This window comes from Ahaetulla prasina, chromosome 10, assembly GCF_028640845.1.
Source record: "Ahaetulla prasina isolate Xishuangbanna chromosome 10, ASM2864084v1, whole genome shotgun sequence".
Taxonomy (NCBI): Eukaryota; Metazoa; Chordata; class Lepidosauria; order Squamata; family Colubridae; genus Ahaetulla; species Ahaetulla prasina.
The window spans coordinates 3,088,152-3,111,313 of NC_080548.1; the positions used below are offsets into that span (position 1 = coordinate 3,088,152).

At 42.8% G+C, this 23,162-nt stretch overlaps 1 protein-coding gene across 1 annotated transcript in view; it reads left to right on the top strand.

The window, feature by feature from the left end:
* The window catches only part of MACF1 (microtubule actin crosslinking factor 1), a 248,817-nt gene that overhangs the window by 181,801 nt on the left and 43,854 nt on the right, over positions 1-23,162 (top strand). Inside the window, exons 53-55 of the mRNA XM_058195880.1 lie at positions 12,715-12,876; positions 13,789-13,959; positions 14,946-15,112. Of these exons, the coding sequence (XP_058051863.1) occupies positions 12,715-12,876; positions 13,789-13,959; positions 14,946-15,112 (500 nt within the window). The remainder of the gene's footprint in view (positions 1-12,714; positions 12,877-13,788; positions 13,960-14,945; positions 15,113-23,162) is intronic.

The window sequence follows — 23,162 nt, forward strand, 5'->3', positions numbered from 1 at the left end:
TACCCTGGCTTCAGCCCCCAACACAGTCTGAAATTGTGCCTGAATCCCAGGGGAGTCCTCCAGTCCTTGTTTTGACCTTGAAGGACTAGAGAGACGACGGGCCTTGTGGAGTTTCGCTCTCTTCCTTCAGGGCAATATTTCTCAATTAAGCAACTTCAAGGGATGTGGTGGACTACAACTCCCAAAATTCCCCAGCCAGCCAATTTGGCTGGAGACTTCTGGGAGTTAGTCAATCAGAATAGAGCTGGAAGGGACCTTGGAGGTCTTCTAGTCAAACCCCCTGCTCAAGTAGGAGACCCTATACCATTTCCAATGATGAAGCACCCACAACTTCTGATGGCAAGCTGTTCCACTGGCCTCACTGTTAGGAAGTTTCTCCTTAATTCCAGGTTGCTTCTCTCCTTGATTAATTTCCATCCATGGTTTCTGATACTTTTGAAAATAAATTGACCCCTTTCTCTTTGTGGCAGCCTCTGCTATCATGTCCCCCCAATAGGGTCCTTTTTTTCTCTAGAGTAGCCAAACCCAAATCCTGCAACCGTTGTTCTTCATATGTTTTTGTCTCCAGGCCTTTAATCAATTTAGTTGTTCTTCTTTGCACTTTTTCCAAAGTCTCAACATTTTTTGGTAATGTGACTAAAACTGGATGCAGTATTTCAGGTGTGGTCTTACTGGAATACATATCTTAACAGAATAACAGTTGGAAGGGATCTTGAAGGTCTTCTGGTCCAATCCCTTGCCTAAGCAGGAGACCGTATACCATTCTGGACAAATGGCTGTCTGATCTTGACTTAAGAACCTCCAGTGATGGTGCACCTACAATTTTTAAATGCAACCCATTCCGCTGATTAATTGTTCTCATTGTTAGGAAACTTCTTCTTAGTTTTAGGTTGGATCTCGCTTTGACAAATTTCCATCTATTGTTTCTTGTTTTTCCCTCAGGTGCTTTGGAAAATAGGTTGGCCCTCTCTTCTCTGTGACAGCCCCTCAAATAATTGGAAGATTGCTATCATGTCACTCCTAATCCTTCTTTTCATAAGACTACACATACCCAGTTCCTGCAACCCTCTTCATATGTTTCAGCTGCCAGTCCCCTAATTGTCTGTTGTTCTTTTCTGCACTCTTTTCCAGAGTCTCAACATCTTTTTTGTATTTCAGTGACCAAAATTGGACACAGTGTTCTGTGTGTGGTCTTATTAAGGCAGTATCCTTCATGTGATCTTGGTACTTTTCCTCTATTGATGCAGCCTAGGACCGCATTGCCTTTTTTTGGCAGTTGCAGCACACTGCTGGCTCATATTTAAGTTGTTGTCCACTTGTGGCTGTTCCTGGATTCCTCTCATAGTTACTGTTGTTGAGCCAGGTACCACCTATTCTATACCTGCACATTTATCTTTTCTTAGCCAAGTGTAAGACCTTGCTTTTCTCAACACTGAATTACATTTTGTTGGATAGGGTTCAGTCTATCTAGACCTGTTTTCTAAAATATTCGCTGTTCCTTTAAGCTTGATGTCATCTACAAATTTGATGAGTTCCCCTATTTCTTTGTCTAAACTGTTTATGAAGATGTTGAAGAGTATTGAGCCTCAAAGCAGAACCTTGGGGTACCCCACTGCATACATACTGTGGGGTACCCCACAGATTGATGTAGTTCCATTGAGGACTGCACATTGAGTGTGGCCGGTCAGCCCAGTTATAAATCCATCTGATGGGGATGCTGTTTGTCACACATTTTTCTACCTTACCAACAAGTAGGTTGTGGTTAAATGCCTTACTGAAGTCATCCACAGCATTTTGCTAGTCCACTAAATTAGTTCCTTTGTCAAAAAATGCAATAAGATTAGCATGATCTGTTTTTGATAAACCCGTCTGGTGGGTTCTAGTAATAGTCTATGGAGATTGTTAGTCATCCAGGTCATGGTTGTCCCAAAGGTGCTTTTCAAAAGGCAACTGGACTTTCTTTGTGGTTTTTTTTTTCCTTGAAGAAGTTTCTCTTCTCAAAGAGAAAAAGCTTCTTGGATAAGAAGAGAAACATCTTCAAGGGGAAAAAAACGAAAGAAAGGTGAAAAGCACCTTTGAGACTTCTAGTAATAGCTTTGCTTGTTTCTAGGAATTTGCCATTCCACTGCTTGATTATCTTTTCCAAGATTTTCCCAAGTATTAATGTCAGGCTGATTTGCCTGTAGTTTCCTGGATCCACATTTGTTTTCTTTTCTTTTTTGAAGATGGAAACCACATTCAGTGTCTCTGGAGATTCTCAATCATCCCGGTCATGGTTGTCCTTCAGCTGCTTTTTCCAAAAGACAACTAGACTTCCTTAGTTTTTTCTTTGAAAAAAAAAATCACTTCTCAACTTCTTCTCAAAGAAGTTTCTGGGATGATAACCGAAGTGGAACTGAAAAAGCTTCTTGGATAAGAAGCAATTTGTTTTAGACAAAACACCTTTGGGACATACGGTTCAGTGGTTCTTTTTTTTTTAATTCATGTTTTATTTACAGTTTTCCTTTCACACCATACATGTTTTGTGGACAGTGTATTGACTGGGTCCTTTTTAGACAATGTTAACAATAATAATACAAATAAGTATACATCTAATCTTCCAATTTCACCAATACCATTCTCTCTTTATAATTCTTTGTCGTTTTTTCCCATTAATGCATTTAAACCTAAATAACATTTCTTTGGACCATTTATTTGTTATCCCCTACTAAGTCACTAATATTTAATATTTAAAAAGTACTCATTATTTCACCATAATTTCAATATCCCAAATGTCTAGGACTACTGATAAAGCCAAATATTAACAAAATTTAATCAATCCCGGGATTATATCTTAAAATCCCACAATTTCTAATCCTTAAAAGTTTGAATTCACAATATATTTTAACATACTGTTAATCTTATAAACTTCCATCTTTTAACCATAACTTATTTTTAATTATAGTAAATTCTATTGTCTCTTAGTTGATTCCTACTTATCAATCCTTTGTCTTCATTATCTTTGTCTTTCTCCATCTCATTTTGATTTTTCTCTTCCACTGCCTCTTCTAATTTCTCATCTATTTTCTGAATATCATATTCATCTTTTCCCCCAGTTGTTGAGAAGCTTCTATACTCATTTCTTTATCTTTAGACAATCCCCTTGTCTCCTTATTGTTTTATATAGTTTCAAAGTCTTAGTTTTCTCCTTTTCTCTTTTCTCTATCACCTTTCTTCTTTTGCCTCGTAGAATGTTGTATCAAATAGCATTAATAATCCAAGTCCAAGTTAATCCACTAGGTTTCCTCCAATATTTCAAATCCACAATCCAATAACCAGTTTCAATAGAATTTAATTATTTGGAATTTAAATTTGCAATTTAATTCATCTTGAAAATCTTGAAAAAAGAAAAGCTCACTGAGGATTTCAAAACATCCAAATCGTCTTCTAAAATAGAATCAAGGTCAAGCCGCCTTCCAAGTGCTGATTACTTTCTTCTGTTATGTGTGTTAGACATAATATACTTTCATTGAAAAGCCTCCTGCTGTAATGTTGCTCTTCTTCCAGTAGATGGCTCTCCTAGTCCCAATTCCAACATTAAACAGTATGTCAAAAACAGCTGATTCTCTGATAAATCTAGGGGGTTTAAAGATACAAATAAGAAAGACAGTTTCTCCCAAAAATTACCTTTCAAATTTTATAAGCTTTTTTTCCAGCTTTCTATATTTTAAAGCTTCCTTTGGGCATTTCTTTTGCCTCGTAGAATGTTGTATCAAATAGCATTAATAATCCAAGTCCAAGTTAATCCACTAGGTTTCCTCCAATATTTCAAATCCACAATCCAATAACCAGTTTCAATAGAATTTAATTATTTGGAATTTAAATTTGCAATTTAATTCATCTTGAAAATCTTGAAAAAAGAAAAGCTCACTGAGGATTTCAAAACATCCAAATCGTCTTCTAAAATAGAATCAAGGTCAAGCCGCCTTCCAAGTGCTGATTACTTTCTTCTGTTATGTGTGTTAGACATAATATACTTTCATTGAAAAGCCTCCTGCTGTAATGCTGCTCTTCTTCCAGTAGATGGCTCTCCTAGTCCCAATTCCAACATTAAACAGTATGTCAAAAACAGCTGATTCTCTGATAAATCTAGGGGGTTTAAAGATACAAATAAGAAAGACAGTTTCTCCCAAAAATTACCTTTCAAATTTTATAAGCTTTTTTTCCAGCTTTCTATATTTTAAAGCTTCCTTTGGGCATTTCTTTTGCCTCTTAATTTTCAGTCTTTAATCTTCTCCGTGTGTCTAATTGTTGCTTCCTTAACACTTGGAATATTTTTTGAAATTCTTGTACCTAAGTCTTTAAGGTAAGAGTTGGAAGTTATCTTACCCAGCTTCAATGCTCTGTCAACGGACCGCTCCAGCACAAATCTAATGGTCCCGGTTGTCCCAGCATGTGACTAGTCAGAAATGGCCGTCGTCCCTGCTGCTGCTCAGGAGAGTTTGTTTCGGACCTAACGAGGAAATTGTGAGTTCCTCGTGGTCCATGAAGCACCTCTCCTTTCTTCGCCGCCCCTATAAGGCAACTTGGACCCTGTAGGGTCTCCCAACAGCAATTGCTGGCTGGATTATGCAGGGCTCAGTGGAGCCCACTATTTTCCAGCTGTTCTCACCACGACATCAACCGGACATTCCTCGGTTCAGTGGTTCTGAGATCACATCTGCCACCTCCTTCAGAACCTTGGGACGTAATCCATCTGATTTGAACTTTTCTAGAACGGGCAGATGTTATCTTACCATTTTCTCACCTATTTTGACTTGTATTCTGTTGGAAGAAATGTCCATCTGGGTTCAGTTCCAAGTGGGGAGAAAGACACTGGAAACATGGAGGCTGTTTGGAAAGATAGTTTAATGGTGGACAGGACCACATGGTTTGAGGTCCTGGGCAATTGAGCACATGGGTGAGAGAGAGGAGGGGATTTATACCCTCTCTTGGGCTTTGAACTTGCTTCCTGTTCCTGTGGCAAGGGCATGTATTCTGATTGGTTGTCAGGCTCCCATGGGGCCATGCGAGGGTAACTTTGTAGATGTCTTGAGTCCCAGGCTAGGTTGAACCTTGCTGAATGATGAAATCTTCCCAGGTGCCATGTGGTGAGATGAGTAGAGGGCTAATCATATTATATCCTGAGGGTGAAGGTCTTTTGTTTTGTAGATAAATTGGCTCAGCCTTTTGTCTTGTAGATAGGTTGGCACCAGTCTTTCAGAGGCTATTAACGGGGAGGGGGGGAGGGGGCTGCTTTCCAAGGGCATGTTCCTCCTTTTGTCATCCAGGGAGATATAATATTCTGCCTTTTTAATATTTCGTAGAATATTTCATTCTAGGAGAAGGGTGGGTGCTAACTTTCTACAATCCTAGTCTGTCTTTTACAGTTGTGCTTTTGGTCGTTTGGGATATTTTTTCCTTTTCCATGAACCAGATGCAAAGAATGAGTTCTTCCTGCTGCCAGGTTCCTTCCTTACCATCATCTTCCATTGGTGGACCAATCGTTTCCTTGATTTTTCTCTTGTTTTCTACGTGTTGAAAGAACCTTTTTTCATTACATTTGATCCTTAAAGTTGTTTAATGTTGAGAAACATTGTTCAGGAGGGTTCTAAGCTCCTCCAAGGACTGTGAGCCTTGCCCTGCCTCCCCATCTGACACCCTGACTTCTTCATCGTAGCCTTGCAAGAGAGGAGGCTGCTGAAAGCCGGGGGTGGGGGAGGGAGGGAGGTTGGTCGTTTGCTGAGCAGCCGTATCTCTTAGAAGCAAAGTGCCATCCTGTGACCAGCCCAGGGCTATTTGGCTTTTTATTGGTTCGTTTTGCTAAATTCAGAGGTGCTCAGACCACTCTGTGCAATTTACACTTTAGAATGAAAAATATCATGCAAAACAGTGTTTGCAAACATACATTGTAAAACCACGTTAAAAAAATCAATTTTCACTGAGGACAGCCCAGACTTTAATACTGCTAGGCTTGTTATAGTGGGATGTATTTTGGTAATCCTCTTGAAAAGCCACATGGTTTTGTAGGGCAAAATGTAGGAGTCTGCTAACATCTTTTCAGACTAACCCATTTTATTAAAAAAAACAAAAAAACCAGGAGCTTTCATGAATGACACCTCCCTTCACCCAAGCAATGGCTCCACAGATGCAGGATTTAAATTGGGCGGGGGAGGCATTTGTGGTGGTGGGAGAGCTAGAAGTCAGGATGGTGATGCAAATGCAGGTTACAGGAGAGACAGTACAAGCATCAGCTTATCAGCTAACAGTTATGATGCATTAAAAACCCTTTGTGTTCATTGAGACTTTCAGAGATAGCCCAGAACCTCTTGATGTAAGAAGTTCAAATATTCCACCCCCAATGCATGCTGTTAAAATCTTGTTTTTCCAAAAGGATTACTCTGCCACAAAGCGTCACAGAATTGCTGATAGTGCTCTGTCCTTGTTTTGAGATGTCAGACCTGTAGGTGGATCAAGTCCTGAAAATGCTGGGTGACAATGGACTGTTTGTTGTATCATTTGCAGTGTAGATCAGAGGGCTGCCTTATTACTGGGATCAAAGAACTCCAGAGTCAGCTTTGCCAGCTTACGCTTCTCCTAATCGTGCCCCACGCAAGAGAATGGCAAAAGCTTCCTGTTCTTCCAGAAATAAGATTTCAAAGGACGAATTTTGGAGTGGAGCTGTGACTCCACCTGCATTTTCAGAGTACAAAGGAGATGGCAAGGCCTGGTGGGGGCAGCGAAGGCAGCTTTATGTAGGTATTTCTTTCAGGTGCTTTTAGGCCGCTTCAGTCAAAAACTCTGAACAGCATGAAAATGTGGAATGTAGAAAGAGTACTAGCTTTGGAGGGATGGCCATCCACTTCTGGGGACGTAGAGGAGAAAGAGTCATCCAAAGACTAAAAGCAGCAAAGTCCCAAAGACGCAGCTGAAATTATCTTTCGGGTGAGCTCATTGACTTGCAAGATGCATCTCAACCTTATATCATTTCTGCTGCTGTTGTTGTTGTTTTTTAATATTAGTGTCACAAAACAACTTTTAAGGTCAATAGGATATTTTTGCACTGGATGCCAGAGTGAAGTGGAAATGATTGGAGGAGGGAGGTGTAACCTGGCTGAAGGCAGCCAAATACATTGTGTTGATACTGAAGGATCTGGCCAGGAAAGGAAATGGTAGTGTTTGGCCTCCATTGTTTAGCATCCCAGGGCAAACAAAGGCGTATCAGCAACTGCCATTTGATTATTCAGGTTTCATGATTATGACAGGGAGCCCTTTGCGGGGTGGGGGGTGGGGGATGGCTCTGAGCAGAGATTGATCCTTAGGGCAGCCTTTGGTGAGAGAGGCTGCAGTCACTCCTGTCAGCCCCCTCCCTGGCTTCGGGGCAGGGAGACTCAGGCTATTGAGTCCCAGCTTCCACATGGCCTCTGTTGCTTGGAGCCAGGTAGGGGAAGGTGTTCTTGGAGCTCGGCCAACAGTGGCCTGGGTGCTTTTGAGGAGGGGCGTATTATCGATATTTTGTGCATTACCCGAAATCCTTTGAGTTTTGGGCAATTAATACACCTTATAAACAAAGAAACAAAGAAACAAAATAGTCCCTTCCGATGGACGATTCCAGATGTCCTTGCCACTTTTTCTCAGCAATCTGCTTCTGGTTCCTCTGCCCCCTGGGTAAGACTCCAAAGATCAGCAGCACCTCTCTTTTGAAGAAGCTGCTGGTCTGGCCCAAAGGTCCTCCCTGACTACTACTGGCTGATCTCCTGGCTTTGGGGAGAAACCCTACCCTCTTCCTGCCCTCATGAAGGTTTCTCCTCACTTTTTCCACTAGGGTGCCCAAGTTGCTTTTCCACTGCATTAGTGTTTCCTTCAATTGTTGGTTTAATCTTAAGAGGTTTCAGACTTTAAAGTAAGAGCTGCCTGGCTCACTAAAATGCCACCTGTTAAGCATAAATGTTTTCAGAAATTAAAGGATTTAAGTTCTTTTACAGCCACAAAAAATCATGAAAAGTTAAGATGGGGAGGCACTCAGGCAGCACCCGGGGCCTCCTCCAAAGCTTGTGATGCTGTCAGCGCCTCAAGGTAGACTAGACTGGGAAACCAAAGTGATGCAGGCTAATACTCCTTTAGGATTATAATAACAGAATCTTGCAAGTCTAAATGCTCTCTCTTTCGCACGCACACACGCACACACACATATCCCTTCATGAGAACAAGGGAGGACCTGAGACACTAACAGTTCTGGCCCAGGCTCAGATTTCTGTTTTCAGACCATGGTTTTAGTTGCGACTCTTCCTCTTATTCCTCAAGGTGTTTCTTTCTTCCCACTACAGATATTGGCTGTGTGTGTGAATGAGTCACAGCACTGTCTTCCTTTGCCTCTGCAGTCTCTCTGGGATAACCAACTGCATGTCTGAGTTGGCCCATATGGACTTGGTGCTGTCTTTTCCAGGAGTGCTCTGGGGCAGCCATTGCAAAACTGGCTTTTGCCGAAGATTATAGTACCTGCAAAGCCTCAAATCCTAAAAGCATTTCCCTCCTCAGTTGGAAAGGCTTCTTCGGAGTGGTGCTGCCTCCCTTGAGGGGGCTTTCCAGGCAGGGGGTCCTGAGTTTACACTGTGGCTTGTGGAACAGCCTTTGCCCTCCTGGGAGTTCAACTCCCACCTGCTAGCTATGATAATGGGATAGAATATATGTCAGATTTCTTGCTGATTCCTCCCGGGCATTGCCTTTTGGGCAGAAATTTGATAACATTCACAGTGCCCTCAGATCAAAGGGTTTGGTTTCATTTCCCCCTGGCTAGCCTTGCTTTGCCTGGCCTCTTGGGAAAAGAGTTGCTCTTTCCAAGAGGAAAAAAAGGAACTTAGAAAACTATAGACTAATCAGCCTGACATCAGTACCTGAGAAAATCCTGGAAAAGTTAATCAAGCAGCAGATTTGTGGACACCTTGAAATGAATAAGGCGATAACCTAGAAGCCAGCATTGTTATCAATCAGTTTATTATTACAGTCTTAGACCAGAACAAATAAAAGCACTCAGTACATATACACTTTAGAATTCTAGTATAAAATAAATGACAGCTAAATCTATAATAAAATCCAGTGTCCATTGTACATGGTCTGACTGTACAATAGTTGCAATCCCTAAATTGTGTGGCCCGTTGTGGGTTCAATATTAAAAGTGGAATGGCTAAGCAGTGCAGGGGTGTCAGCTTGCAACTCTCAAATCTTGCTTAATGTCAGCTTGCCTCCGATCAGTACCCAAGAAAAGAAACGCTCAACTCCATATGGTTGTAGAGAATGGTATTTTTACTGAGTAGTCTGATTGCAAGAAAAGAAAGCAAGATCTGAGAGTAGGTGTGACTTACAGATGCATATCCCCTCATTCATCCCTCCTCCCTCCAAAGATCAAACAGGTGTAGTCCAATGCCTTTCCCCTCTTGGGCCAAGTGGGGTTCTTCTTCCGATGTTATCCTTCTGTCTGGTATGCAGAGATCGTTGATGCCTGCTTGAGTCTGACAGTTTGAATTCCTCTTCCCGCCTCTTCTCAAATGGCAGCCGAACGCTCTTAAAGAGCCACAACCCCATTAATCATGCATGATGGCAAAGTAGCAATAAAACATTGAAGTAGGCAATAAACACTTAACGAAGTAATAAAACACTTAAACATTCTACTAAGTAATTAAACACTTAAAGTAACAAGTGGAGTCTGACAAAGGCTTTGCCACAGTTGCTATATACATCGCTATGGTGTAGAAGACACGTATTTGCGACAAATCCCCAGTGCTGCTGCGCAGAATCTGGCCACCTGCGCTGTAGTTTTGGCCTGTTCATCCTTAAGCAGCCACTGAAGATAGGTGGTGTCGGAGCAGCCAGGATACTTAGCAGTTATTGGCAGAATATGTTTTTCCTAATCCCCGTATAAAAAGAACATCTAAGGAGCATGTGGCTCACAGTCTCCACCTCTCCTGAGCTGCAGGGACAGAGTCTTTCCGTGAATGGAATCCTTTTATACTTGCCATACAGGACGGCCGATGGAAGCACATGGCACCGTGCAAGCGCAAATGCTTTCCGGTGGTTTGATGATCCCAACTGACTAAGATAGCTGGCAGGAGCAGCAACACATCTAATGGCCTCTAGAGCCAGAAACAGCGAAGCTTACCCAGCATTATTAGAAACAGATCATGCCAGGCAAATTTTATTGCCCTTTTTGAGAAAGTGACTAAATTAGTGGATATATACGTGGACTTCAAATAACCCTACTTCTTGGTAAGATAGAACAATATGGGATAGACGGCATCACACCAAATGGATTCACAGTTGGCTGACTAGCCAAACTCAGTGTATAGTCCTCAATGGAACTACTTCTAATAGAGGGAAGCAGGCAATGTGGTTCCCCAAGGTTATGTTTTGGGCTCATGCTCTTCAGCATCTATACAAATAATTTAGACAAGGGAAGGGAACTCATCAAATTCTCAGATGACACCAAACCAGAAGGAATAGCCAACACTTTAGAGCAGGGGTAGTCAACCTTTTTATACCTACCGCCCACTTTTGTAACTCTGTTAGTAGTAAAATTTTCTAACCGCCCACTGGTTCGGGGGGAGATGCGCGAGCTATTTTGGGACGAGGCTCTTGTTTGTCGTCGCACTATAGTTTCCATTTAGTTTCACTTATGTAACGTGAACTAAACATATGTGCGGGCGATACAAATAGTATATTTTCAGAAATTTAAATTGTCACGGGGAATTTTATGAAAACCTAATGAAAATGTTTTAAATAATGCTATGAATTTTTTTTTAAAAAGTCAATTAAATTAAAAAAAAGGAAAGTGCTTCAGTATTGGACAAAACCCCTACCGCCCACCATGAAAGCTGGAACGCCCACTAGTGGGCAGTAGGGACCAGGTTGACTACCACTGCCTTAGAGGTTAGACTTCCTGTTCAGAAGGATCTTGACAGACTTGAATGTTGGGCTCTATCCAACAAGATGTAGTAGTTCACTGTTAAGAAAAGTAAAGTCCTGCACATAGCCAGGAAAAACTAATTGCACAGCTATAGAAAAGGCAGTCCCTGACTCAACAGTAGTAACTGTGAGAGAGATATAGATGTCCTATTAGATGACTGCTTAAGTCTGAGCTAGCTGCCAAAATGCCAATATAGTTCCAGGATGTATCAACAGAGGGACAGTATCAACATCATGTGAAGTGATAGCATTGCTTTATATTACACTCGTAAAACCACACTTGGAATATTGGGGCTAGTTCTGGTCATAATGCTACAAAGAAGATGCTGGGATTCTAGAAAGAGTGAGAAGAGCAGTAAAAATGATAAGTGATGTGGAGGTTAAATTGTACAATGAACAGCTGAAGGAACTAGTATGCCTAGTCTAACAAAGAAAAGGATTAGTGGTTATATAGCAGTCTTCCAATATTTGAGAGGCTACCATAAAGTGGAGGGGGGGGGGTCAACCTATTTTCCAAAGCACTTGAAGGCAGGACAGGAAGCAATGGGTGGAAGCTTATCGAGGAGAGAACCAGCCTCGAATCAAATTTTGTAACAGTGAGAACAATTAACCAGTGGAATGGCTTGCCTTCAGAAGTTGTGGTGCTCTATCCCTGGAGGCTTTTAAGAAGAAACTGGACAGCCCCTTGTCTGGAATGGACTCCTGCTTGAGCAACAGGTTGTACTAGATGATCTTCAAGATCTCTTCTAACCTTGTTATTCTTTGTTCCATATCCTCACACGAGTGAGCCATTGCTCTGTTTTGTCATCCCACATGCGATCTGTCAGGCTTTTGTAAAGGTGGTGGTGGCTTCTAGGAGATCCAGAATTGTGGAGCTGAAATTTTGAGAGCCTTCTCCATTCCCTTTCTTCCCAAATTGTTTGGCTTTTTCTCATGCATGAACAATTTTGGAGAAGAACTCAATAATGCACTTTTAGCTTTTGGCCAAGTGATATGTTTATAACATCTGGAAGTGTGGAAAGCAGGATGTGTGAAACTATGGTAAAGTGGGTGGGTATTCCTGGATCTCTAGAGAGGTGGAGGGATAGTAATTGTGTAGAGTAATAAAGTCATGTAGAACAGAGAATTGACCTGTGCTTGGGGGGGGGAGGGAATGCTTGTGCAGGAAATACAGTCTGTGCCCTGGACTTTCCAGGTATGCTTTTGGCATTGAGACTTTAGCATCCATCCTAAATGGATACTACTGGATTCATGTTGCTATTATGTCACTGAGCTTTTGGATTTCACTGCGTTGAGTCCTTTCTCCATATGTGAAATCTCCTCCACAAACACCTTTAAATTCCAACATCGAATCTATTGTGTTAATTTCCAGAGTTCCCTTGATTAGTCAGTTGGGTCCTTTGATGCAGGATCTGCTGAGGTTTGTACGCAGACTGCAAATTAAAGTTTAAATGCTGGAGGGAGAAGATGTTGGCCAGCAGCTCCCATAGATGCTTATTAGTTGCATGGTTTGATGGCAGAATGTTGGATTTAGACTCAGGAGAGCTGGATTCAAACTCTTCTTGAGCTATGAAGGTTCACTTGAGACAGAATCTCCCCCAAACCTCACAGACTCTTTAAGGATAAAATTAGAAGCCAGGGAAAGTGCATCTTACCCTGAGCCCTTATTCAGGTAAAATTTTTGCAAATATTTATAATGGGATTCATTTGCCTTTTGTTCTCTCCCCACTTTCTCAGCAATTCCAGAAGGAACAAGTTGACCCCCTTCAATTAAAGCTGCAACAAGTCAATGGACTTGGACAAGGGCTTGTCCAGAGTGCGGGGAAGAACTGTGATGTCCAGGGCTTGGAGCATGATATGGAAGAGATCAACACCCGATGGAATACCCTCAACAAAAAGGTAAGTGCTGCCTGGGCACTTCCAAACATGAACAGAATGGGATCCCAAGGTCTGGACTGACCTCCAAGTGAGTTATCTGGTGGAAATGGGGCCAGGTTCAGTTGGGGAAGAGCCTATTGATGGTCCACTGGGCTGCTTGCAGAGCAGGACCTGACCAGAGTCCCTTGTCTGCGAAAACTCTGGCTCTCTCTGTGCTATGAACTCAGTGTTTGCAAATAGAAGAGGCCCTCTGGGTTGGGAGCACCTGGCTAGCAAGGCTGATCAATCCAGAGCAACAGCTGAGAACTGAGCCTACATTTCTCTGCTGAGAATCCACTGACAAATCCACCATCAGTTGTTGTTGTTGTTGTTTCCTTTTGTTTTGTTTTGACTTTATTTTTAATGTGCTGGTTCACAATTCCAGTCAGTGACCATAATAAAAGTATCCATTCGTTTCTCTGCTTGGCTGCATCCCTGTTCTAGCCACTGGTCATACTACGTATCTACCCCCACCCCCACCCTCCAACAGACTGCCGGTTGCAGTACTGAACTCTGTTTGGAGAACTTCCTATCCCAAGGAGCCTTCAGTGTACCGTCTCTCCCTGAAAATAAGACCCTGTCTTATATTTTTTTGAACCCTGAAATAAGCGCTTGGCCTTATTGCCATGCACTCAAAAGCCCAATTGGGCTTATTATCAGGGAATGTCCTATTTTGGGGGAAACAGGGTATACATTGGGGAGGGGGTTGCCAAGCAAGAAAGAAAAAGGAGGAGAGGGGCAACTTAAAATGAAATCCTATTTAATTGGATGCCTTGCTTCCTGATAGCAAAAGGAAAATGCTGTCCTACCTCACCGCTGCTTTGGGCTGAAATAGGTCTCGGCTAGCAAGGGCAGCCACTCTAGTGACAGGTGTGCATGTTTTATGAAATGCAGGTGGCCCAGAGGATTGCCCAACTGCAGGAAGCCCTGCTCCATTGTGGGAAGTTCCAGGATGCCCTGGAGCCTTTGCTCAGCTGGCTGGCTGACACGGAGGAGCTCATCTCCAACCAGAAGCCACCATCGGCTGAATACAAAGTGGTGAAGGCTCAAATCCAGGAGCAGAAGGTGAGCAGAAATTGCGGGAGCAGATCGAAAGCAATGCAACTATAGTGTAGGAGGGGAATGTGAGCTTAGTCATTGGCATTCACATTTCCTGCAGCTGGGAGAGTTGGCAAAAGGGGAGTTCCTGAAAAAAATGGGAGTAGTATATATCCTGTCAATAATGATCAGAATTTTAAAATATGCAACATCAGTGGTGAAATCTGAACCGGTTTACTACTGGTTCTCTGGCTGCGCATGCGTGCCATGCCCCAAATGTGTACTGCACACGTGCATGCGCAATGTGCACAAAACGCAAGCTGTGCGTACGCACAGTGCATGCCAAAAGGAGGGGGGGTTGCTCAGCTGTGGCATGCATGGGAACCTTTTTAAAAACTTTTAAAAAAACATTTTTTTGCTACCGGTTCAGGCGAATAGGTAGTAAAAAAATGCTTTAAAAAAGAAAAAAAAGATTCCGATGATCGCGTGGCACAGCTGTGATCATTGGAGCCTTTTTTACTTTTTTAAAGCATTTTTACTACCTATTCACCTGAACTGGTAGTAAAAAAAATGTTTTTAAAAGGTAAAAAAAAAGTTCTGACGATCAGCTGAACAACACATGATCGTCTGAACTTTTTTTTTTTACTTTTTAAAGCATTTTTAATTACTGGTTCCGGAAAACTGTTAGTAAAAAAATACTAAAAAAGTAAAAAAAAAAAAGTTCCGACAATTACACATCGCTCAGCTGATCATCGGGACTTTTCTTTTTATAGTTTTTACTACCGGTTCAGTGAACCAGTAACATTTTTTACTACAATTCGGGCGAACCAGCCTGAACTGGTAGCATTTCACCCCTGTACAACATGTAAATCAATGAAGTGGGTGAGATAAAATACCAACATAGAAAGGACTCTCTATAATAAAAGTATAACGTAACTACTATGATGGTAAGTTCATGAGTTGTGCAGGTGGAAGAAATTGGTAAACGCTCCTTCTCTTGACCTTCTGCAAAGCTACTGCAACGTCTCCTGGACGATCGGAAGGCTACTGTTGAGATGATCCAAGGAGAGGGGGGCAGAATTGCCCGGTCAGCTGAACCAGCAGACAGGGAGAAAATCGTCGGCCAGCTGAATAGCCTCGGAAGCCACTGGGCAAGCCTTCTCAGCAAAGCTTCAGCCAGGTAAGACTGGAAAGGCGGGAAACCATCAGTTGCTTCTCGTTCTGCTGTCATCCTGCGCAACACGCATGGATTTTATTTTTCTCCTGCTGTCTCTGCTATTTCGTGACTGCTAGACCTCTGCGCATCACTTGGGGAATTTGCAAAGATGTGGTGAAACACATTCTTTTAATCCTGATGTTCAGCAGGATCTCCTTGGATTTCTTGGCCACTTTTCTTCTCACCCTGTGAAATGTTGAAGCTGCGGGTAGCAAGTGAGACTGAAGCCTGCTCTTTTATTACAGTTGTTCTGGTTTACTTCAGTGAGACCGTGAGAAGAAGCCCTCAGTGGATTTTGACCTCCGGGGACATTTTTTATGCTACTCGGATTTTGCCATCTGGCTTTGCTTCTTTTTTGTTCGGCATTGAGGGCAGAGGTTTCCCCCTGAATAGGACTGTTGTGTCTGCACCCCCCGAACCGGGGGCCCTGCCAGAAAGTGACTCGGAAAGTGAGGGGGAAGGGCCATCAGGACTTACCTCTGGAGCACCGGCTTCCCTGGCCCAGCTCCAGGATCCAGAGGCAGGCCAGGTGGAGGAGATAACGAGGCCTCCATCCCCTGACTCTTCCCTCCCAGGCCACGCCTCCAGACCCGGTTGATGGCAATCAGGCCTAGCTGGACCCTAGGTTTCGTAGGCAGGAGAGGCAGGAACAACAGAAGCAGGGGTGGGGCAGGCCTAGGAAGTGCTGAGTCAGGGAGCCACACCCCACAGGATATAAAAGGAGCAAGGGCTGCTATACCACTTCCTGGTGAGCAAATCAACTGCTTAGAGGGAGAGAACTACAGCTGAAGTGCTGTTTGTTCCTGGTTTCCTGGTTGGCTCATCGGCATCAAGAGAGATAACAGAGACACTTGGCAGATGCCAGTTTGCTGCCAGAGCTGATAGTTGCTGGCTAATTAAGTCATCGCTCGTGTCTCCCGGACTGCGGAGGGGGACAGAACAAGGACGTTACATCAAACATAAACATAAAATGCTTCCTTGCTTGCTATGTGAAACAGGGCACAGACCTAGAAAGCACCCTGGACAGAAAGAAGCCATTCCATTTGGTGCTCTCCCACCTTTCTTTTCTCTCTTCCTAGAAAGGGAGATGTAAAGCTCCCAGTGCAGATCTCGGGTGTAAAAGACCTGTAGGATCCAGAGGATTTATCAAGGACTTCCGAGATCCACTGTGCAGTAGCTGCAGAAAGGACTCTTCAGCTGAGGCTGCCAACTCTGTAACCTCTTTGCCTTTCCTAGCACGATTTAAGCTGTGTGCGGTATAAAGGGTTAGATATGTCTTTCTGTTTAGATCACTCAACAGGCTCGACTTGACTTTTGCATAATATACCTGTGATTCTGTTACAAGCAGACAGCACGACACCACACACGTCAATTACTAAAACAAGAGACAGGCGTAAATTGTTGCCTCCAGCCGAAAAGGACAATCTCTTTGCTTTACGTTGCAAGAAACAGCATCTTGATTTTGCTATGTCTTGCATTTCTCAGCAGTCACTGACTTCTTCTTTAGCTTTTCTACAATAATCCAGTTTGTTCTTAGAAATATATGCTTGCATTTTGTGGCTACCCATCCAGTCAAGAGACCTGTTAGTACTGACCTATAAAGTAATCATATGGGATAGTACTGACCTATAAAGTAATCATATGGGCTGGTTTAAAGGACAGAATCTTCTAGGAATTTGAAACCGTGATTTCTAAGAATCCTGCCCTGTGTCAGGTGCTGTGATGTGGCCATGAAGCATAAGGGCAGGAAGTCTGAGCAACTCTGGAACAGAATGAAAACGGTTGAGCACACCCTAATAAGACTTATACCGTGGTGAGCTGGAGGGAACTGGCCTAGAAATTGGGGGGGTGTTTGTGAATCTAGTCCTGCCTTAGGCATGAAAGCCAGCGAGGTGTCTTTGGAACAGTTGCTCCCTCTCCACCCACCCTGCTCACAAGGTTCTTACTATGGGGAACACAGGAGGAGGAAGGAGTATTAGGAATGTTCGCCATCTTGAGTTATTTATCAGTTTGTGCATTCATAAGTGAAATAGCTCAGATTCATGCTGGTGTGAAGCTGTCTTGGGTAGCATTGTAGTTGGATATCCAGCACACTGTTTAGTAACTTCTGCGTGGATAATTTCATTGGCTGTTTCTTGAGGAAATGGATGGCTTTCTTCTATCTGTTTGCCATAAGAGACTCTGCCTAAGGGATTCTGCTTTGCCAGGGATTTCAGAGGCCACGATGCCTCTCTTTGGTAGGCAGAGTTCAGAGGCTCTTCCCTTGAACTGGCCAGGTTTAACCGCTGCCAACTGGGGAACAGTCTGTTTCTTTCTCCAGGTGCTGAGATCAAGGGTGCTGTAGCTTCAGGAACTCTTGGAGGAGACAGAAGATCCAGAGTTGCTCCAGACCTGGCTGTAGGACAGAGTTGGTCTTAGATCGCTCAGATGGAGACCTGGGCAGAGAAATGCAATCCTGTTAATGCTCCCAGGTCTCTCAGAGTTGGTGATTCCTTCTGAAGCTCTTGGAGGAACTGGAAGGTGGTTTCAGTCTACCTTTTCCCTGGGTGGCCTCAGACTTTGTCTTGGATACTTGGGGTCCCACAACGTTCTTCCCCCCACTCCATTTACCATGCTGGAACGGGGCACACATGGGTTTGGAAGTAACGGTTAGTGGTGCACCACTGATGATGTGCAGCTGTCATTCTCTTTGCCTTCAAGCTCTGAGCTGGATGCTCAGAGAGACTGCCAGTCTTTTGGTCACAAAGGATCAGACAGAGGCGAACTGAGTGAAGCAACTGAATCGGACCAGAGAACGGTTCTGATTTGGGGGCTTTGAGACACATGCCTGATCCCAGAGGAAGGCATTCCCCTGGAGACCTAGCTCATTCTTGGGTGGTCTCATGGCTCTGACAGTAGGTGGGCTTTTGCTGAAAAGCAAGGGAGAACAGAGCTTGATGGGGGTGGTTTCAAAACCTAAACAAGCCCAGAGCGTGGCAGCAAGTGCTGTGTGATACTTTGAGAGGAGGTGTTCAAGTATTGCACTGGTTGTTAGTAGTTTCTGGCTCAGTGTCATTTGCCACAGGAAGCCTTTTGGGGCTTCAGCCCAGGTCACCTGTGGAGCAGCTAAGCCCACGACATCAACCTCACCTCCTTCACATTTCAATGGGACACCTTTCTGCCAATTGGCTTCTGAGCTATTTCTCCCTTTTCCAGAATGGGGCCTAGACATCCTTCGGAATAATTTGCTGCTCAGTCTGAAGCTGGCCCTTTCCTTCTGACAGTTCAGGAGAAGCTGAGAAATGCTTCTTTTTTTTTATTTGAATTTATATCCCGCCCTTCTCCGAAGACTCAGGGCAGCTTACACTGTGTCAAGCAATAGTCTTCATCCATTTGTATATTATATACAAAGTCAACTTATTGCCCCCAACAATCTGGGTCCTCATTTTACCTACCTTATAAAGGATGGAAGGCTGAGTCAACCTTGGGCCTGGTGGGACTTGAACTTGCAGTAATTGCAAGCAGCTTTTTGCCGGGGATTTTAGAGATTTACATTCAACCATGTGTCCTCAAGCAAATTTTAGCCTCCAAATATCCCAGTTCAGAAATCAAGCCGTGGGGCAAGGGAGGAGGGCTGCAAGTGCTTTGCTGGCAGAAACCCATTAAGGAGAGCCGGGCAGGGCATCCCCGGGTGAGGGGGGGAGGGGAGTTTCCAGCAAGTCCATCATGCCCTTTCCCATGATTTGCCAATCCTGAACCCAGAGCTGATCAATTTCACTGGTTGGGAGAGAGTCTGTCGTGCCATGAATTCTTTCACTCAGTCCCCTTCCTCCTCCCTAGGACCCTTCATATGCAATGAACTTTAAAATGTCGGCCAGTTATGTTGCCTCGGCAAGTTGGGAATTTGAATCCAGCCCTTCCTGAGGGTATAGATTAGGGACAGGGCTGCAGCCTCCCCCAGAGGGACAGATTCCCATTCACCTGGTTGCTCTCTGTGCCCTTCAGGGTCGTTTTTCCAACTCTGCAGCACCAGTTTCTGGAAAGGCCAAGCAAAGAGAGGTGGCATTTCATGTCACAGAGCTATGTCAAGGTTACAACAATAGCAGTTTTAGTTTCACCAAGATAGAATTTGCCTCTCTCGTAGCTCCCTGCACAACTCTAGTTTGCAGTTACCCAACACAGAGCTAAGATTGCCCAGCTGGGGAGGTCGTGCTAATTTGGGTCCCAGCCGTCCATCTCCTGTGGTTAAGATCTGCAACCCTGGTGGGTGGGACTCTTAACTTGAATGGCTTCTGTTAACCCAGATACCTAGTTTGGAGGGGGGGATTTCTTTGGAGTTTTCACATCCTAAATAATTTTGCTGTCCTCCTCCAACTCTGTGGTTTCACAGCTAACCGCTAACACCAGATAATTCCTCACAGTGATCTACCCTCTTTCTGAGACGGGTTCAGCTTACTTCCCTCTAATATCAATTCCCACGCTCCATTTCCTGTAGCCATTTCCTGCCATTTGTCCTACAATTTTATTTGTCCTTTGGATATTCATGTCTGTTCTCTTGGCTAGGTTGCATCACTGATAGGACTCCAAAAGACAAAGCAGCAAAATGTGTTGTTGTGGCAGCACCTCAAATACTGCAATACTGCTCTCATGCCCCCTCCCCCAACAGTCCTTCTTTTCTCTAGACTAGCCAAGCCGAAATCCTGCAACCGTTGTTCTTCATATGTTTTTGTCTCCAGGCCTTTAATCATCTTGCTCTTCTCTGCACTTTTTCCAAAGTCTCAACATCTTTTTCTAATGTGGTGAGCAAAATTGGATGCAATATTCCAGGTGTGGCCTTACTTAGGCTTTATAAAGTGGTACTAATACTTTATGTGAACTTGATTCTATGCCTCTGTTTATACTACCAAGGATTGTATTAGCTTTTTTGGCTGCTTCCTCACACTGCTGGCTCCTGTCTCAGGGATCGTCTACTAGGACTCCAAAGTCCCTCTCACAGTTACTGTTTTTGAGTCAGGTTTCACCTATATCTGTACTAGTACCTTTGGTTTTTCCTACCTAAGTGTAAAATTTTGTTTTACTCCACATTAAATTTCATTTTGTGGGAAAGGGCCCATTGGTCAAGTCTGTGAAGATCATTTTGGATCCTGAGCGTGTCTTTTGGGGTGTTGGCTATTCCTGCCAGCTTAGTGTCATCTGCAAATTTGATGAGTTCCCCTAATATTCCCCACTATAAGTCATTTATGAAGATACTATACTATTTATGAAGTACTGGGCCTAAGACGGAACCTTGTAAAGGAGCACACCTAAATTGGAAGGCCACTCACCTGCCCAGCAAACAGACAGTGGAGGCAGTGAGGAGGAACCTCTGCTCAGTGTGGGCGTTGTAACTCAATATGCAGAATCACAGTGCAGAATTGTGTAAATAGGGAGGGCATCCACCCTCCCCGCCATCTTGTTAGGGCAATCCTAGGACTTGCTGTGAGAGTTTCTTGTGCTCACCAACTCCAAAAGTAGGATATCCCTGGCTTAATAATTCTATCTTTAATGATGCTTTCCAGGTCCAGCCCTTCAAAGTAGGCCAGGTCAGGGACGAGAGACATCAAAGAACTGCTACGACTCTTCATTATTATTTCAGGCTACAATAATAGAACCTTGAAAGGCTATCAGAAGATCTTTCCAACCCGTCTTATATTGAACAGAATCAAAGCAGGCTTATCTTGAGTTTCCTTCTTACCCTTCTTTCCAGTAACTGAATTGTTATTAACAGTTCTACCATTCAAGATTATCTCCGGGGAGAGATATTAGCCTAGCTTGCCTGTCATTTTCAAGCTCCTGCTAGCTTGGTTTTTTTTCCCTATCTCCTGATAAGGACCTGACTAGAATGATTTCAGCAATTTCACATTTGTATTATTTACAGATTCTCAATTGAATGCCATGAACATCTGGCAGGTGATTGTTTTCTGAATTGTTTCATCCATATGTAATTCTTTTTTTTTTTATTCAAAAAGTTTTACGAAAAAAAATTTTCCCCTTTCCCCCCACCCCCCTCCCCCCTCCCTTTACAAACCCCACACCGCCACCGCCACCCCCCGACTTTCCAGAATAAACACAAGGTATAGTTAAAAATAAAACAAACATATGCTAAAAAAATTTCCCTCCCAACTCAATTATACTCCTACAATTCTCATCAGTTCCTAACCTCCCCCAAAACAATCAGAAGTAATACATCCTAATCATTCAAAAGCAATCTGATATCTCTTCATCTGATATCTGTTTTGAATATAGTCAATCCATTTTTTCCATTCATTTAAGTATCTTTCTTGCGTATTGTCTTTCAAAAAGGCTGAGATTTTTGCCATCTCAGCCAAATTGGCAACTTTCAATATCCATTCTTCTACTGTAGGTACTTCTTTTTTCTTCCAATACTGTCCTATCAGTAATCTTGCCGCTGTTATTAAATTTAAAATCAGTTTAGTCTCAATTACTGTACAGTCCGTAATAATTCCCAACAAAAAAAATTGCAGCAGGAACTTTATCTTCTTTTTCAGAACATTTTGTATAATCCACCAAATTCTTATCCAAAAAGCCTTAATGTTCTTGCAAGTCCACCAAATATGAAAATACGTAGCATCATCACAATTACATCTCCAACATTTTGCTTGCATATCTGGATACATACATGATAGTTTCTTAGGATCTAAATGTCATCTATAAAACATTTTGTAAAAATTTCCCCTTAAATTCTGTGCTTGCGTAAATTTAACATTTCTAACCCAAATTTTTTCCTAGGTTTCCAGCAATATTGGTTCCTGAAAATTTTGTGCTCACTTTATCATACAGTTCTTTACCAAATCCCTTTCTGAGTCTATTTCAAGTAACACATTACACAATCTCTTTATATGCTCCTGAGATTGATTTCTAATTTGCTTTACCAAATTTTCCTCATTCTGAACTATACCAATTTTCTGATCTTCCTTCCATCTAGCACGTAGTTGCCCATATTGAAACCAAGTATAATTTTTCCCTCCTTCTTTTAATACGTGCAAGGATTTTAATTGCAAACTACCTCTTTCAGTATATAAAAGATCTTTATATGTAATCATTTCCTGATTCTGTTCTAAATTTATATTCTCTATTGTATGTCTAGGACTTGCCCACATAGGAACCTTATAATTTAGTTTATAAGAATATTTTTTCCAAACACGCAGAAGAGCAGTTCTTAACACATGATTTTTAAAGGCCTTATCCACTTTTTTGTCATAAATTAAATATGCATGCCATCCATATAGCAAGTCATAACCTTCTATATTCAGAATTCTTTCCTCCATTAAGTTAAACCAATCACTTATTGCAGAAAGAGCAGCTGCTTCATAGTATAATTTAAAATTGGGCATTTTTAAGCCTCCCCTTTCCCGAGAATCTTGAATTATTTTCATTTTAACTCTAGCTTTTTTACCTTCCCATATAAATTTACTAATTCCCGTCTGCCATTCCTCCAGATTCTTATCTTTCTTAATTAATGGTATCATCTGAAAGAGGAATAAAAATCTAGGTAAAACATTCATTTTAATAGCAGCTATTCTCCCCAACAATGATAATTGCAATTTTTTCCAAACAATCAACTCCATATGTAATTCTTAATTCATCCTTTCTCTGAACAATCAATACAATCAAAAAACAATCCAACCTATCAAAAGTCTGTTTGGGATGAGTTTGACCCTGTGGCTCCCGAGGACGTGGACAGGTTGTTGGGGAGGCTTCACGCCACTACATGTTTACTGGACCCGTGCCCTTCCTGGCTGGTACTGGCCACTCAGGAGGTGACACGAGGCTGGCTCCAGAGGATTATCAATGCTTCCTTGTTGGAAGGGGTTTTCCCTGCCGCCTTGAAAGAGGCGGTGGTGAGACCCCTCCTCAAGAAGCCCTCTTTGGACCCAGCTATTTTGGGTAATTATCGTCCAGTCTCCAACCTTCGCTTTGTTGCGAAGGTTGTAGAGAGTGCTGTGGCACGACAGCTACCCCAATACCTGGATGA